The sequence below is a fragment of the Lycorma delicatula genome, chromosome 8 (genome assembly GCF_047948215.1).
Source record: "Lycorma delicatula isolate Av1 chromosome 8, ASM4794821v1, whole genome shotgun sequence".
NCBI classification, from domain to species: Eukaryota; Metazoa; Arthropoda; class Insecta; order Hemiptera; family Fulgoridae; genus Lycorma; species Lycorma delicatula.
In genome coordinates, this window is record NC_134462.1 from 139,505,062 (window position 1) to 139,522,632 (window position 17,571).

A 17,571-nucleotide genomic window follows, 5' to 3' on the forward strand; every position below is an offset into this window, starting at 1 on the left:
TGATTACCTGTTTTCATGTCATGGAAGAAAATTATACTATCTGAATTAAATGTACAAAGGAAACTTCTATCAGAAGTACCAAGTAATTACTTGTTTTAGAAAAAAAAATAATACATTTCTCAAATATTAAGATTATAATTATCACAATATTTGAAAAATACATTCTTTGCAAACCATAATATGTACCTATTTTGGCTTTAATTTAAAATTGTGGTGGAGTGGTAACATCTCAGCCTATTTTTTCATTTTCTATTTTTTTCAGACACTACAAAATTCTACCTCCAAATTCCTACACACAAGCTTCAATAGCTTCTGTGGTGAATTAATTCATCAAGAAAAAAGTGATTGAAGATTACACTAGTAAGGTACTGATTTAGTGATTTCACAATCATTGAACAATTTTAAAGGACAACATTGCAAATTGCCCACAGCATCATTAACATAATCAGAATCACTAATTGGTTCTCATCACATACACACTGAATTATTTGTAAAAGAGAACAAAGCTTGGTTGTAAGGCACTTCAATAATCAAGGGGTTTATTGTGAACACCTTAGTGCTTACAGAAACTACTGTTGATGAGTTAATCATAGTTAAAAAAAAAAAAAAACATTTACAGATGTGCTCTAAAACAATGAAAATGAGAATAGTAAACAATTTTGTTTCTGAGCTAGAGAATAATTCAAGATTTGTGGTGTTAACTGATGCTATAGATCTATGTTTTGGGTTTTGTTTCATAAAGTTGCTCAGATAGCTTTTGCTATCAAATTTTGACATGTTTTATTTGAGAAAATAAATAATAGATTTACTTTTTGAAGTGTTTAGCTTCCAATGACATATTAATAATCAAGGACATCACCATTTAATGTACCAAAATAGTATATTTTTTCAAAACTTAATAATTTATGAAAATCCTTTACAATAACTTACTCTAGGTTTCAAATCATACAATTTGATCTGTAAAGAAAGTAAATGTCAAAACTGCCTCAGCAGTAAACAAAATAGAGCACAGTATTCAATACAAAGTAAAACCTACATCAGAAAACTGGTAAACAATTAACAGAGCTTCTTTAGTTAATTATTAAAATTGTATCAATAATAAAAATTACCTTTTCATGTGAATGATTATGTGATGAACACGAAATAATGAACCTTGATCCTGGAAATCGGTTTATTTTAAACTTAACACCAAAAACTAGGGCGCACGATAAATGATACCAGTGTGTACATGAATGATCACAACAGTGTACCAAACCACCTTCCTTGTTACAATAAAAACACTGCAAAAGAAAAAATACGTTAAACATAGAAACAAATGCAACAGAGAAAATTAATATTTAATCAAAATATATCCAAGCAGAAGAATAAACTAATAAAAAATTCATATCACTTAATTTATTATTTTCTTATACAGAGTACACTATTTCACCAAGCAGCATAATACATTTAAAAAAGAAATGGTTTAATTTATAATAATTAGTTTTTAAACAAACATGACTCTGATCTCTCTTATCTTTTATTTCTTTAATTAATTTTAGCTGAGAGTAAAAAAGGATTAGAAGAAATAATGAAAGGCATGGATGAAGTCCTATGCAAGAACTACCTCATGAAAATAAACAAGAACAAAACGAAAGTAATGAAATGTAATAGAAATAAAGTAGATGGACGGACTATAAAAATAGGATGAGAAAAGATTATGGAGGTAGATGAATTTTGTTATTTGGTAAGTACAATTATTAAAGTTGGATGAAGCAGAAGCAATATAAAATGCCGAATAGGACAGGCGAAATGAGCTTTCAGTCAGAAATATAATTTGCTTACATCAAAAATGAATTTAAACATCAGGAAAACATTTTTGAAAGTATATGTTTGGAGAGTCGCTTTGTATGGAACTTGGACGATCGGAGTATCTGAGAAGAAAAGATTAGAAGTTGTTGAAATGCGGTGCTATAGGAAAATGTTAAAAATCAGATGGGTAGATAAAGTGACAAATGAAGAGGTGTTATGACATATTGATTAAGAAAGAAGCATTTGGAAAAATATAGTTAAAAGAAGAGATAGACTTATAGGCCACTTCTTAAGGCATCCTAGAATAGTCGCTTTGATATTGGAGGGACAGGTTGGAAAAATTGTGCAGGTAGGCAACATTTGAAATATGCAAAACGAATTTTTAGGGATGTAGGATGTACGGGTATACCGAAATGAAATGACTGGCACTAGATAGGGAATCTTGGAGAGCTGCATAAAACCAGTCAAATGGCTGAAGACAAAAAAAAATCTTTTAATATAATGAATACAAAAACGGAAAAGAGAAATTTGAAATTAATAGATATATTTAATAAATTTCATGTAATATTAATTAAAATGTAAACTAACTACGACCACTTTGCTCTCTACTTTTAATCCATTTACAGCAAACAAGCAAAAGATACAGAGAACTGACTGGGGAATCTGTTTAAAAATAACATAATTTTTTTTAAGTAGCGAAATTACATTAAATGCACAAATATAAACATGTTTTCAATCCATTTACACAATAAAAACTAATTACAATTAAAAATTAAATTACTTATTTAGCTTCAATTTCATTTAATTTTACTAAATATCTAGAATCAACATTATTGGAGTGACATTGTACATTATTGCTGAAAAAAGAAAATCAGTAGTACAAGGGTAGTAAAGCATTTAGACAACTGGAATTGATGACAATAAAAGGAAAATAATTGGATATGTTTTATTTCTTTAACAATACCTAAAATGGGATCTACAAGATAAGATAATTTTAAATTGACCCTTCACTGGTTTATTTCACTTAAATTTTTGGTTTTTTTTTTACTTTTAGGTCAAATTAGCAGAATTTACCTTCAGTTCTTAATTTTATCTTACTTTGTAGTTACTAAGTTTTCTCTTTCTTAGCTGCTTTATTCTGTTAGTTTTTAGTTAACAAAACAAACATTTCTAATTCTCTGGCATGTGCCATTACCCATTACATTGTGATGGCTTATGATATATGACAATTTGAATGCTCAACTGTTTGTAGTCACATTGTTTTTGTTTGCTTAAATTCTTACTATGCAAAGTGATTTTTCATTTTTATTTTAAATGGAATAAATAACTACTTTAAACTGTGTTTATTTCATTTTTACAAGCAGGAAATATGTACTATTTTGTAGGCTTTTATTTGCATGCTAAAAGTTTTTATGACAATTCTTTGTTTTGTTTTTAGCTGTTTACTTTGATATATTTACTTTAACATAAAAATATAATCATTCATAATGCAACATTATACAAACATAAAAAAAATCTGTAAAAATGTTGAATGCAATGTATCTTGAATACCTGTTTACATTCATCTATTAACATTTTTATCAATGCAAACATAATTTTAAAAGAAATATCTAAGTTTACAATTTAAAAAAAAATTAATGCACTAAATTTAACTTATTTTAGGCCAATAATGTGATTCTTATAAAAAAGAGCTGAAGATTAATTAGCAGTTAATAATATACTTTCAAACCTACACAGAAAGTGCTTGTGTTTTTAGAATAAATCCACCCATCAAAGTAACTGAATGGGTAATGGAGTAATGAAATAATCAACTTTTCTAAATTAATCATTAAGTTTCTGTGATTTATTTCTCAAAAAAATTAAATGTAATACGTAAAAATACCAGTATTTTTAGTTACAAGAGTAAAATCTGTAACAGATCTTCTTTCATAGCTTTAGTCTCAATGAACAAAGGTGTTAAATCTTTAAATTTTCATTATATATCTGAGGCACAATAGACAACTTGTATACCACTAGAAACGAAATAAATCAAATTTGTTGCTCTGCTTGTTTACTAAGTTTAAGATAAAATAGAAGCAGAGTTGTTTATAGTAAATATTTAAAAAGAGGAAAAAAGTTTTCTATTTTATGCTGAACAATCTGATGTATTCACGGCATCAAAGTATTCACGGCAGTGGATATGTTAAAATAGTAGATGCATTGACATAACATATTTTGATAGTAGTCATATCTAACATTGAAGCCAATCTAATTTAAAAAATATCCTATCTGCTGATATGTTTCAAATGTTACCTCGGTAATCAACTAATGAATTCATAAGTAAATCTAATTTTATAAGATTTATTTGCGGTGAACATGTTTCTAAACAGTTTATTACTTCAGTTTTATTATTATATTACTATCACAATTAATTTCAAATATTCCAATATTGTTTTCAAGTTTGTTAATGTAATATGTTAACATAAGTTAATTTTGTCGCAAATGCATAAATAAATCATGATAAAGAAATTGTGAACAAAAAGATTTTTTATAACAACTTACCTTATGTGGAACTAATATAGTCTTTGTTACATCAATAATATCTTGGTTATCTTTGTTTATGAAATGAGCTCCAGGTACCATTAAAGCACATAATATATGTGCCCAACGATTGTCAGTTGTCTGTTTATAGGCCCCTCCACCCATTGGACACAGGCAACATGACTGAAAAACAACAAAATGTAAAATTTATATATAATAAAATTCAATACAGTAATTTTAAGATAGAATGGTAGCCATCATATATTGAAAAATACCTTGTAGTGGAGGCTAGTCCCCTACAAAATTATAAAGGAGGTGTATATATTAATTTAATTACTTAATAATCACTATACTTGTTACTACACATTAATTAAAGTAATAATTTTAATATGAAATTCAGTGTAACTTTCATTTATCTGCTAATTGTTTTCACTCATATATTAAAGAAATAATATAAAGAAAATCTGAAAAAGTAAAAAATAATTATCGTATTTAATTTCATCTTTCAATATTCAACTCACACTAAACCTTTAATAGAAGTTTTACTGAAAGCTTTAATTTAAGTATTTAAAAACTGAGGAAGGAGGATAAGCTATTTCCATTTCATATATGTTTCTAATGCAGTATAAAATGAAAATCTGATATCATTTTGATTTCTAAGTTTTTATTTCAAGTATGTTAAATCAATGTTTTTTTCGCTTGAAATGAAATGTTAATAATGTTATTTTCAACAGAATTTTATTTAAAATATAAGCCTTGGGGAGAAGAAAATGCCAATCACCTGCTAATAGTAATTTTCAACATGAGATGCCTGCTATCCACAGTACCTATTTTGAACGTTTTGATGAATTTTTTATTTTTTCTATTTCCTAATTAAATTAGCACCTGTGATCTCTATTTTTTTCATCATAATTAAAAAAAAATCCTTAATTTGTAAATTCATTTGTTCTATGAAATTCTGTTGATATTTTGCCTGGTGTTTCAAGCAATTTGATACTATGGCCCTTTGTTTAAAGTTCTCAGCTTCATTTAGCGCCTCATTAAAACTAGTCAATTTTGCTAATAGAAAGCAGTGCATAACTAATGATCGATTTATTGTTTTTGAAAAAATTATAAAAAAGTTCCCAAACCCGTCACTTTAATTGGTATTTCTTTTATAATCTTTCTAGAAAAATTTCCTTGTTCTTTTTTGACATTTAAAAAAAATTATCACCATCTTTCTTAAGATCTGGACATTGTTTCTAAGCTTAAATAATCTAATTTGCCTAACAGGCTTTTTTTATAATTTCCCACAATTTCTTCTTTTTTCTCCCCTGGGCACACAATGAAGTGTCGTTATCAGTGCCTGGACACAATTTACTATTGTACGCAATTAAAAATTAGACTGATGTGAAACGTCTATTCCATATTCTAAAAGCAAAATAAATGTTACACAAAGCTTAAACATAGTATAGTAAAAAATTAAATATCTGAATACAAATGGATGGCCCTACAAAATCGTTAAACATTCAATATCATTGTATTATTACTTCCTAACATTTTGCACCCTGGCCCCTAGTTTAAACTTCCGATGCAATTGTACATGACAGACACAGTCCACAAGGACGTGGGGTACCATTGGCAGCTGCAGCGAATACAAATGGTGCATGAGTCTGAGTCATGAAATATGCATGAGTGAACCTAGTGTGTCCTATTTGCAAATAACCTCATCTTACAATTATTCCTGCATGAGGAGCACCATGGTAATACAGTATTCTTAACAGCACAAAATCTATTGTTAATGGTAGCGTTCCATTCACTTTGCCATTGATTACCACAATTTCTGGTTTACCTTTCATCGATAGATCAATTAAATTACATTTTGAAGACATAACAATTTTTTATAAATAAACAACACCGGTAAAACCAACAGAGTAAAATGAGACAACTGATTTACTGTGAGTTCAGTATTAATGAACTTTCACAAAAAAATTCAGTCAAGGGGCTTACAGTTTTTGTGAATAAATGCATAAGAATGATAGCATTACAGTATTACTCACCACATTACTAAGTTGTCTAACATTTTACAAAATAGTCAATTCAATCTGATAAATATATTAAAAAAACTTATTTTGCACTCATTTTTATCGCTACAGGAATTTAAAGTTTATGAGTCGCTATTATTTATTCAGAAATTAATTTTATGAATCGGCTTGTCAGTTTATCAACGTAAATTAAAATGAGGAAAAAAAATTGGTTCAACTGTGGGCATAGGGTAAAAGTAATTAAAACAGTAAATCAATATTACTGTTTCTATCAAGATTTATTTATCAAATTTCACCTTACTACAGAAAATTGAGTGATCTGTATCAGTCTGTAAAATTAGTGCATCGGTACGTGTTAAAAAGTAAATTATAAAAACTATGAGTCAAAATGATCTTAAACCATTAAAAATGTTTGTAATAGATTAATGTGTATGAAGCGTATTTCTTTTCTGTATGAAATATAAACTAAAAAAATGTAATCTGCAGGAGAATACAAATACATACAGGTGTTACACCTGTGAGCATTCTCCAATGCTCACATAATATCTGCTTGATATACTAATAATAGAAAAGTGTTAATTTCTGTTTAAAACATAATACTTATATTCAATAAATGTTTAAAATAATTTTTTTTTAAAATTAATTTTAAAAAGGTAATGTTATTTAAGTAGATTTATATATACTTTCTTTCTTTTTCCTGTTTAGTCTCCGGTAATTACCATTCAGATAATACTTCAGAGGATGATATGTATGAGTGTAAATGATGTGTAGTCTTGTTCGACTACACAATCACAAGTCTCAGTTCGACCATTCCTGAGATGTGTGATTAATTGAAACCCAACCACCAAAGAACACCGGTATCCACGATCTAGTATTCAAATCCGTGTAAAAATAACTGACTTTACTAGGACTTGAATGCTGGAAGTCGCGACTTCCAAATCAGCTGATTTGGGAAGACGCGTTCACCACTAGACCAACCTGGCGGGTTAGATTTATATATACTAATCTTGTAGAACTGCACAAGTAATTAACCTCAGGTCACTAGATAAAGATGCTAGTCTAACCTTCTGATATCGACTTGCTAAATAACTAATGAACCAAGAATAGAGAATATACCTGTTATACCCGCTTTCCATAAAAGATTAAGCAATTTTGTAGTCAACTGAGTCAACAAATTTGTAACATCAAACAATAATGCACCAGTCACTTAAGGCCATTTATAGATACACACTGTAAATTTTAATAATGTATACTGTCCTACGTAAAATCATACTGATTCTGTGAAAAACATTTTACAATTAAGAAGACAGCAATCTTTTTTGATACATAGCAATTTTTTTATATAGCTGATCTATGATTTACTTCAGAATACAACAAAGGTAAACTAAAATAAATCTCACTGATAGTCATCCATGCCAGTTTTAAATTCTGTGAAAATTGTCACATAATTTATAACTTTTTATAACCTTTTGTTTTCCAAATAACATTTGCAAAAATAATACTTTTCATCTGCCATATCTATAGTTCTGTAAGAACACATGTCAAGCTAATAGTCATTGCTATCAGAAATAATAATAGTTTTAATTAAATTTACATGACTTTTATTTTTAAAAACTGAACAACAGTATCATTTTCACACCAGTTAACAAGGCTATGAAATATGCTACCTTAGCATTGCAGATATCAATAGAAAATAGATTTGTGTAACTATTTATCTGCTTAAAATTCTGTTAAGAGGTTGATCATTTTTTTAAAAAAAATTTGTGTTAGATGATCTCTTACAAATATCTATTGAAATCCATGTTTTTCAGGGGTTAAATTTCCTATCTATATTAATTTTATGTGCCAACATGCTTATCTAAACGTGTATTACACAGCGATAAATAGTTCATAAACCTCCTTCCACTCTCCTCCCCAATAAAAAATTCTGTTAATTTTTTAACATTTGGTTTACTTGGGATTAGGAAAATTATCATTTTTATTAAAACCGGCTAACAAATCTAATTTAACATGACAAAGATTAGTAGCGCACATTATTAATTTATACTCGGTTATCAATGTCGGGTAGAAAATTTAAAAAGGGAAATGGATAGGGTAAAGGTGGATATAGTAGGAATTAGTGAGGTTCGGTAGGAAGAGGAAGGCGACTTTTGGGCAGGTGACTTTAGAGTAATTAACTCAGCATAAAATAATGGGCAGGCAGGAGTAGGTTTCGTGATGAACAAGAAGATAGGGAGGAGAGTGGAGTATTTCAAGACGCATAGCGATAGAGTCATTGTAATAAGGATAAAATCAAAACCTAAACCGACAACGATTGTTAACGTCTATATGCCTACAAGCGCCCATGATGATGATGAGGTAGAGTGTGTATACGAAGAAATTAATGAACCAATTAAACACGTAAAAGGAGATGAAAATTTAATAATAGTTGGAGATTGGAATGCAAGCATTGGAAAAGGCAAGGAAGGAAATATAGTGGGTGAATACGGGCTGGGCAAAAGGAATGAAAGAGGGGACCGACTTATAGAGTTTTGCACGAAGTATAATTTAGTAATTGCTAACACCCAGTTTAAAAATCATAATAGAAGAATATACACTTGGAAAAAGCCAGTATCTATCTGATACTGCAAGGTATCAGATAGATTATATCATGGTTAAGCAAATATTTAGAAATCAACTTGACTGCAAAACTTACCCTGGAGCAGACATTGATAGCGACCATAATTTGGTGATAATGAAATGTAGATTGGGGTTTAAAAACCTGAAGAAAAGGTGTCAGATGAATCTGTGGAATTTAGAGAAGCTTGAGGAAGAGGTGGTAAAGAAGATTTTTGAGGAGGACATCGCAAGAGGTCTGAGTAAAAAAGATAAGGTAGAAAATGTAGAAGAAGAATGGGAGAATGTTAAAAAGGAAATTCTTAAATCAGCAGAAGCAAACTTAGGCGGAATAAAGAGAACTGGTAGAAAACCTTGGGTTTCAGACGATATATTGCAGCTGATGGATGAACGTAGAAAATATAAGAATGCTAGTGATGAAGAAAGTAAAAGGAACTATCGGCAATTAAGAAATGCTATAAACAGGAAGTGCAAACTGGCGAAAGAAGAGTGGATTAAAGAAAAGAGAAATGAACATTGGTAAAATAGACGGAGCATACAGGAAAGTTAAGGAAAATTTTGGGGTACATATATTAAAATCTAATAATGTGTTAAACAAAGATGGTACACCAATATATAATACGAAAGGTAAAGTCGATAGATGGGTGGAATATATTGAAGAGTTATACGGAGGAAATGAATTAGAAAATGGTGTTATAGGGGAAGAAGAGGAAGTTGAGGAGGATGAAATGGGAGAAACAATACTGAGATCTGAATTTAAGAGAGCATTAAAAGATTTAAATGGCAGAAAGGCTCCTGGAATAGACGGAATACCTGTAGAATTACTGCGCAGTGCAGGTGAGGAAGCGATTGATAGATTATACAATCTGGTGTGTAATATTTATGAAAAAGGGGAATTTCCGTCAAACTTCAAAAAAAGTGTTATAGTAATATACCAAAGAAAGCAGGGGCAGATAAATGTGAAGAATACAGAACAATTAGTTTAACTAGTCATGTATCAAAAATCTTAACTAGAATTCTATACAGAAGAATTGAGAGGAGAGTGGAGGGAGTGTTAGGAGAAGACCAATTTGGTTTCAGGAAAAGTATAGGGACAAGGGAAGCAATTTTAGGCCTCAGATTAATAGTAGAAGGAAGATTAAAGAAAAACAAACCAACATACTTGGCGTTTATAGACCTAGAAAAGGCATTCAATAACGTAGACTGGAATAAAATGTTCAGCATTTTAAAAAAATTAGGGTTCAAATACAGAGATAGAAGAACAATTGCTAACATGTACAGGAACCAAACAGCAACAGTAACAATTGAAGAACATAAGAAAGAAGCCGTAATAAGAAAGGGAGTCCGACAAGGATGTTCCCTGTCTCCGTTACTTTTTAATCTTTACATGGAACTAACAGTTAATGATGTTAAAGAACAATTTAGATTCGGAGTAACAGTACAAGGTGAAAAGATAAAGATGCTACGATTTGCTGATGATATAGTAATTCTAGCCGAGAGTAAAAAGGATTTAGAAGAAACAATGAACGGCATAGATGAAGTCCTACGCAAGAACTATCGCATGAAAATAAACAAGAACAAAACAAAAGTAATGAAATGTAGTAGAAATAACAAAGATGGACCACTGAATGTGAAAATAGGAGGAGAAAAGATTATGGAGGTAGAAGAATTTTGTTATTTGGGAAGTAGAATTACTAAAGATGGACGAAGCAGGAGCGATATAAAATGCCGAATAGCACAAGCTAAACGAGCCTTCAGTAAGAAATATAATTTGTTTACATCAAAAATTAATTTAAATGTCAGGAAAAGATTTTTGAAAGTGTATGTTTGGAGTGTCGCTTTATATGGAAGTGAAACTTGGACGATCAGAATATCTGAGAAGAAAAGATTAGAATGTTTTGAAATGCGGTGCTATAGGAGAATGTTAAAAATCAGATGGGTGGATATTGTGACAAATGAAGAAGTATTGCGGCAAATAGATGAAGAAAGAAGCATTTGGAAAAATATAGTTAAAAGAAGAGACAGACTTATAGGCCACTTACTAAGGCATCCTGGAATAGTCGCTTTAATATTGGAAGGACAGGTAGAAGGGAAAAATTGTGTAGGCAGGCCACACAAGAAGGGAAAAATTGTGTTTTACATAATATGTAAAACAAATTATTGGGGATGTAGGCTGTAGAGGGTATTACTGAAATGAAACGACTAGCACTAGATAGGGAATCTTGGAGAGCTGCATCAAACCAGTCAAATGACTGAAGACAAAAAAATATTATCAATGTCAAAACTTTCAACTAAGTACTAAATTTATATCATTTCTAAAAAATAAATGATCAATGCATAATAAATCTTTGCGATTATTTCCAGTTACTTTATTTTCTAATAGCTTTAACTTATTAAAATGTAACAATTTTAAATACTTATCTACTAAATATGAACAACTTTATACACTGTGGTTTTATAAAGTGGTTTCACTTTCATTTAGTGGTTTTATAAAGCAGAAAACAGTAAGATAAGTCTTATATTTGTTAAGATAAAAAATGTTTAGAAGTACCTACGACTTGTTTTTTGTGGTCTTCTTGGCATTTTTTATAAAAAAATAAGAGTCTGGGTCACTAAATTCTAACTATTTGTATTTTCTTTATGATCGTAATTAACAATGCAAAGATGACGGAATGAATTTAGAATAAAGAAAAATAAACTGTGCAAGGCTCACAGATGATACACAGGATATTCAAGTATGATTATAGAAAAAGAAAGCACTCAGAATAGAAGAAATTCAATTTGGCTAAAGGAATACAAAACGAAACAAGTAAAATAGCGGTTATACTTTAGTATAGAGTAAAAAATATGAAGGCTAAATGGCTAGGACATTTATATGTCCGAAAAGAAAGAAAGATTGATTACAACATTGCTAGAAGCATCAGTAGAAGATGATAAAAAGAAAGGCTACAAAGAATAAAAAATATAGACTATTTATAAGGAAATGGGATGTAACAAGAATTTTAAAGTTTTGCTGGGAATAGAGAATGGAGATGGACATAGAGCAAGGTGACCCACCTAAGGACAGAAATTCCTGGGAATGATGTTATAGTTAAACAATGCTATAAGAAATAATCTAATCAAAATAATGACAGATAATTAACAAATTAACATATACTCTTCCTATGCGGTCCATAGTTATTAAAATAATACACATACATACCACATCAATAACATTATTTGAGCATCGATCACATTTCCAATCTTCTGGTGGTTGAGTACCATCCATATTAACACCATAACAAACTGCATGTACGCATACACAGCACGAAGAACAAACTAATAATGGTGAATCACGAAGACCTTGACGAAGTGCAGGAATTGCTGGCAAAAATACAGCCGACTGACTCGGTTTTGCTCTACCTTTAGCACTCGTATTAGTCCCCTTATCTATAAGCAACTTCCAATTTTGTGGCATACAACTCACCTGTTAAGTAACAAAAAAAAATATATAAAGAAAATAATAAACAGACATCAAAACGACATGTTAAATAAAAATACTCATATTAGACAAATAGCAATTTGAAAATAATAATACACAAAAATTCATGGAAACAGTTCTCTTTTATAACATTACAATTTTGGAAATGTAAAGCTTTAAAACAGACAAAGGTTCTAAAACAGGCTTTATCTCATCAAAGGCGATCCTTTCTGGATTGATTCTCCTTTTATGTTATTACTCATACCTTGTCAGATAATATGAGGGGTGACTGAAATGTAATGGAGAGTCTCTCATAACTTACATATAAAAAAAAATATAATAAAATGAAACAAATATGCCATAAAAGTATGTTTTATTTACTACAAAATCTGACATCTATTTTTCAACATAGTCAATATAGCTACACATTTGGCAAATAATTCACACTGGTGAACCAATTTCTACATTCCACCGATGAAGAATACATACTGGCAGTGTTTCTTTGATCCACGATCTCACTGTGTTTTTCAGTTTAATATCTGTGGTGAAACGTACATCCATCTTTTTAACTGCAGAAAGTGAAAAAATCATGCGTGCCAAATCTGGTGAAAATGGAGGGTATGAAATAGGTTCAAATTTCAACATTACAAGAGCCTTAGAAAAAGAGTCTGAAAAAATCACCAAAAGTAAAATTTCACTGTTTTTCATGTTCAATTTTATTGGTCATTTTCTCATACAATGAACAGAGATAGGTTAATAAACTGCTGGATCAATCATTTACCTTGAGAAAAAATGATTAAATTACTTTTTGTTTCATCCTTCCAGGACCAAAAGTTTTTTAGTTATGATTTTTTTCATAAACCCTTACAATCACTAAAATAGGTGTGCGCATTGTAACAAAAATGGCCGCCACAGGTAAACTGCTTAAATAAAAAATAGTTTTAAGGCCTTGATATGTGTAGTAAACAAGTTGGTAAGTTTCAAATTTTTTTTGAATTCTTCAAGCAACCACCCTTGGATTATTTCAAATGGACTGACCCTATAGGTTTTTGAATCTATTCATTCACCTCCTTTTGCTCTTCTTATCAGTCACATGGTCGACCAGTGCGAGATTCTTCCTCGATTTTCAATGCACAGAATTTTATTTCCCACCTACTTGTAGAACTTTGAGCTGTTTTTTCACCATAAACAGTTTTTAGATGACAATCCGTGTCATTAGTATTTAATTTTTTAGCTGTTAAAAATTCAATTGCTGCATGTTGAGAGACTCATCAATGTAGCAGGTGTACTGAACTCTATTGGTGGCAACTAACAGAAAAAGAGCGAAAATGGATCATCAGATTTTGAAATGTTAGTAATAAAGAAATGAAATTGCAAGATGGCAGCATCTGTTGTTTTATGTCACAATTTTTCTCTTGTTGCATTTCAATGCGCCTACCACCCCTCATCCTTTGACTGCTGTAACTTATTTATAAAGTTTCCATTCCACCTTCACAAAATGTTTGCTAAAATACAAAAATACCTTTATATGACAGAATTTAAAAACACATATGCTAGGAAAACAGGATTAAAGTTAAGGTAAGGGGAACACACTTTTTTAGAAACAGAATAATTGTACAGGCATAAACTGCTACTGATTAGCATTATGATTAATCATCAATTTTGTTACACTGTGCACTAAACACATAACCCATATAAAAAACCATGCATACTTCCTAATTTTGCAAGCTGCTTAGCACAGGTTAAATAACATCACCGTCTGTAAATTAGATCGGTCCAAATCGATCACACTCACACCTAAACTGCATATGTAGACAAAATAAATTACTACCTATTGAAAATTACTTATTACAAGATCTGTTATCAACTAAGAATACTGAAAATTTCTATCGGTGTAATAATTAAACCAATAACTCCAGTGGAAAACCAACTTAAGTAAAAGTAAGGCATATAACATAACTTTTTTATATTAATATTTTAATTTGGCGACTAAATCATATTTGTTAAAGATATTGTCTGGTTCCCACAATTTAAAAGTAGAAAATGGATGAGTTTTGTTTATAAAAAAAAAATGGGGTTAACTGTTCTTCAGACATAAATTTAAGAAAATTTAATTCATAGAAAATTCTGATTCAGAACTTTCAAGTAATGAAAATTAAATATAATTTTAAACATCTTAAAGAGAATTTTTTTTAAATTTCAAACAAATGGACTTTCCTCTGTCTTGAATTTAAATTACTCAATATCTGTTTTATTATTTAAGGAGGACTAAAAATTTATGCGTCAGGGATTAAATGAAAAATTTTGTTGTAGAAAAAGTTTTATTTTGGAATTTTCAATGAGTTTTCTTCCAGAGAACAGATAACAACTATCAACTGGAAAAAATGGATAATTTATCAACCTGATATTCTGGTTTATTTTTATAAAAAAAATCATAAAAATGAAAGGGAACCCTTTTTCCAATAATAAACACACAATAAGAATGTTAACTTTTAAATAAATTCTTAAAAAAATATATAATATATTCATTTAGGTTGTTTTATCAATATTATTATTTTTTTATTAATTTTACACTAAAAAAATAAATAAATATATAAATGTAACATTAATGAGATATTTAATTATAAATATTTTAATTCTGAAACATGCAGATAAAACAATACCAAGAAGAAAAAAAATTTAATTATTTTTTTTTCACTAAAACTTTTTATACTTACAATATTAAAAAAATTAATAAAAAAAATTAGAGTAAATGGGGAATTATAGATGAAGATGTTTTAAAAGCTACCAGACTGTTACAGCTACTTACAAAATTCATTCTTTTAAAAATATACTTCTTTACAATGTTACATAAAACTTTTAATATTTAATAAAACTATTTCAGTACTTACTTTTGCTGGAGTGAAGATACTACATAATGAACAGTGAGGTGCAATTTGACTAAAGTAACGATTATATTTCTTTTCTGTCTCCAAATCTGTAATAGGAGTCTTCAGATCTTCTAAATGCTGATTTCTAATCATTCCTGAAAAATAATATCACAACTTAATCGTAAAGTATCATAAACTTAATCGTGTTCAAAAGGAAATATAAAAGAAAAGAAAATCTTTGTTTCCTTGATTAGGAGGCTAGCAAAACTGTCTTTATTATCATTCATAACCTCAGTGTTGTGTATACTTGAAGTTTATTGTCCAGATCTCTTCGCCGTAATATAAATGAAACTTATCAGCATTCTGGTGCGAGTATTATAAAAAAAAACAACAGCATGATGATAATTGTTTAAAACTAAGCAAGATTAAGCGAGTGGATAGATGAGTTTGAAAATGGTTGGATTTTCCTGTAGCAATTAGCAATCCACTAAATACCTACGTCAGGGCCTGTTGAAAGAGCTTGGAGAATAAAAGAACATGTTGAATGAGAGTGCTCCATTGAAGCAGTTAACATGGATGCAGGCAAACAAATGTATTAAGGAAGAAATCAAAGGCTTGTTTTCTTAAAAACCTGCAATTTCATTAAAATTAATTAAGTTATTTCAATAACTGCTTTTTACTTCCTTGTAAGAAGTGAAGGAAGTATTGTGATCACAAAAAATTTCAGTTTTCAGATTTCAATGGAAATATCCATTTTGACTAGTTTTGGTGTGACGTCTGTACATACATATGTATTTCCGTAGAATGTTGAAATTTTGGATTTAGGATTGTTGTAACATCTAGTTGTGCACCTCCCTTTTTGATTGCAATTGAATGGACCAAAAGTGTCCAAAAAAGCCCAAAATCCAAAAAAAATTTAGATTTCAAACTTTCCTTAACTGCAATAGTAAGCCCTCATTGAGAGCTTTTCAACAATGTATTATAAGTGGTACTTATTCGTTGGTTCCAGAATTATAGTCAAATAAGGTTTTAATTAATAAAATATTTGCATCTTACAAGAGGCAGGCACATCAGTTTGAATTTGACTTCATTTCCTTTTGTTAACTTTCTTTTTTCTTTTAATTTAAATATATTGATTTATTAATAATTATTAACCTCTGATTGAAAAAAAATCAGAAGTTATAAGTGAAATAAAATTTTATGTTCTTTTCATTTTAATTCAAAATTTTTTTAGAGAAGTTAATAATTATTAATAAATCAATATATTTAAATTAAAAAAAAAAAAGATAAAAAAAATATATGCATATGAAGTTGGATTCGAACCTATGTGTGCATGGTTATGGAACCAACATGTTCTCACTTATACCACATATATACTTGAGCAACGTAAACGAAATTAATAAATAAACTAATATAAAATGCTGATACGGACACCACAAAAAAAATGTGATGCAATGTGGTGTCCACAACAATGCAATTGTGTAACTGTTCACTTTATTAAAAAATTGGAGGATCATATCTCACTTTCAAATGAAATAAGTTTGAATGAAGTGCAGCAAAAAAATGTGTACATGTAATTTAATAGAGTATAAGAAAGTCATGTGGTATCAATATCAGATTTTTTATTTTTTTTTGTGAGATCTCCATTGAGTACTTCAAAGATATCTGCTTCTTCAGAATGGATTTTTTTTTATAATAAATTAGAATTTATAGTAAACTTTTAAATAGATCTCTTATCTATCTCTACAATTTTTAATAATTTGAACAAAAAAGAAAAGAAAAAGCAGTAGTTAAGTAAAAAAAACTGTTTAATTTTAACAAAATAATATATTTACATATATTAACTTAGCAAAAACAATTATTTTGTTATTGTATTTGTCCATATTCCCCTCTGTATTAATATCTCAAAGACAAACGAATAAAAACCATTAACCACCAAGAGTACAGAATTTAATAATGCTTCTCACTTTATACTTATTTTCTTAATAGCACTTTCAAGGTTTTCCATCATCATCAGTTAAACATTCTTTTTTTATCAAATCACACGTTAAAATTACAACATATAAAAATATGTAGTCAAAATATTAAAAATATAAAGTAAAAAATTAAAATTTTTTATTATGTGTCTAGCCACACATACAGTACTGTACTCCTTCATTATTTTTATAATATATTACCAAAATATTTAATTTTTTATTATCATCACACTCTTTTATAACTTCTACTGTATTTACATTTGTATCCGAATCTGTGATTGAATGTTTATTGATTATTAAATGGTCTTTAAGATTGG

At 29.2% G+C, this 17,571-nt stretch overlaps 1 protein-coding gene across 1 annotated transcript in view; it reads right to left on the reverse strand.

Moving 5' to 3' along the window:
- LOC142328798 (uncharacterized) overlaps positions 1-17,571 on the reverse strand; it is a 95,980-nt gene that overhangs the window by 16,350 nt on the left and 62,059 nt on the right. The window contains exons 11-14 of the mRNA XM_075372841.1: positions 15,300-15,433; positions 12,151-12,414; positions 4,330-4,491; positions 1,110-1,280 (exon numbers count right to left, since the gene is read on the reverse strand). Coding sequence (XP_075228956.1) covers positions 1,110-1,280; positions 4,330-4,491; positions 12,151-12,414; positions 15,300-15,433 — 731 coding nt within the window. The remainder of the gene's footprint in view (positions 1-1,109; positions 1,281-4,329; positions 4,492-12,150; positions 12,415-15,299; positions 15,434-17,571) is intronic.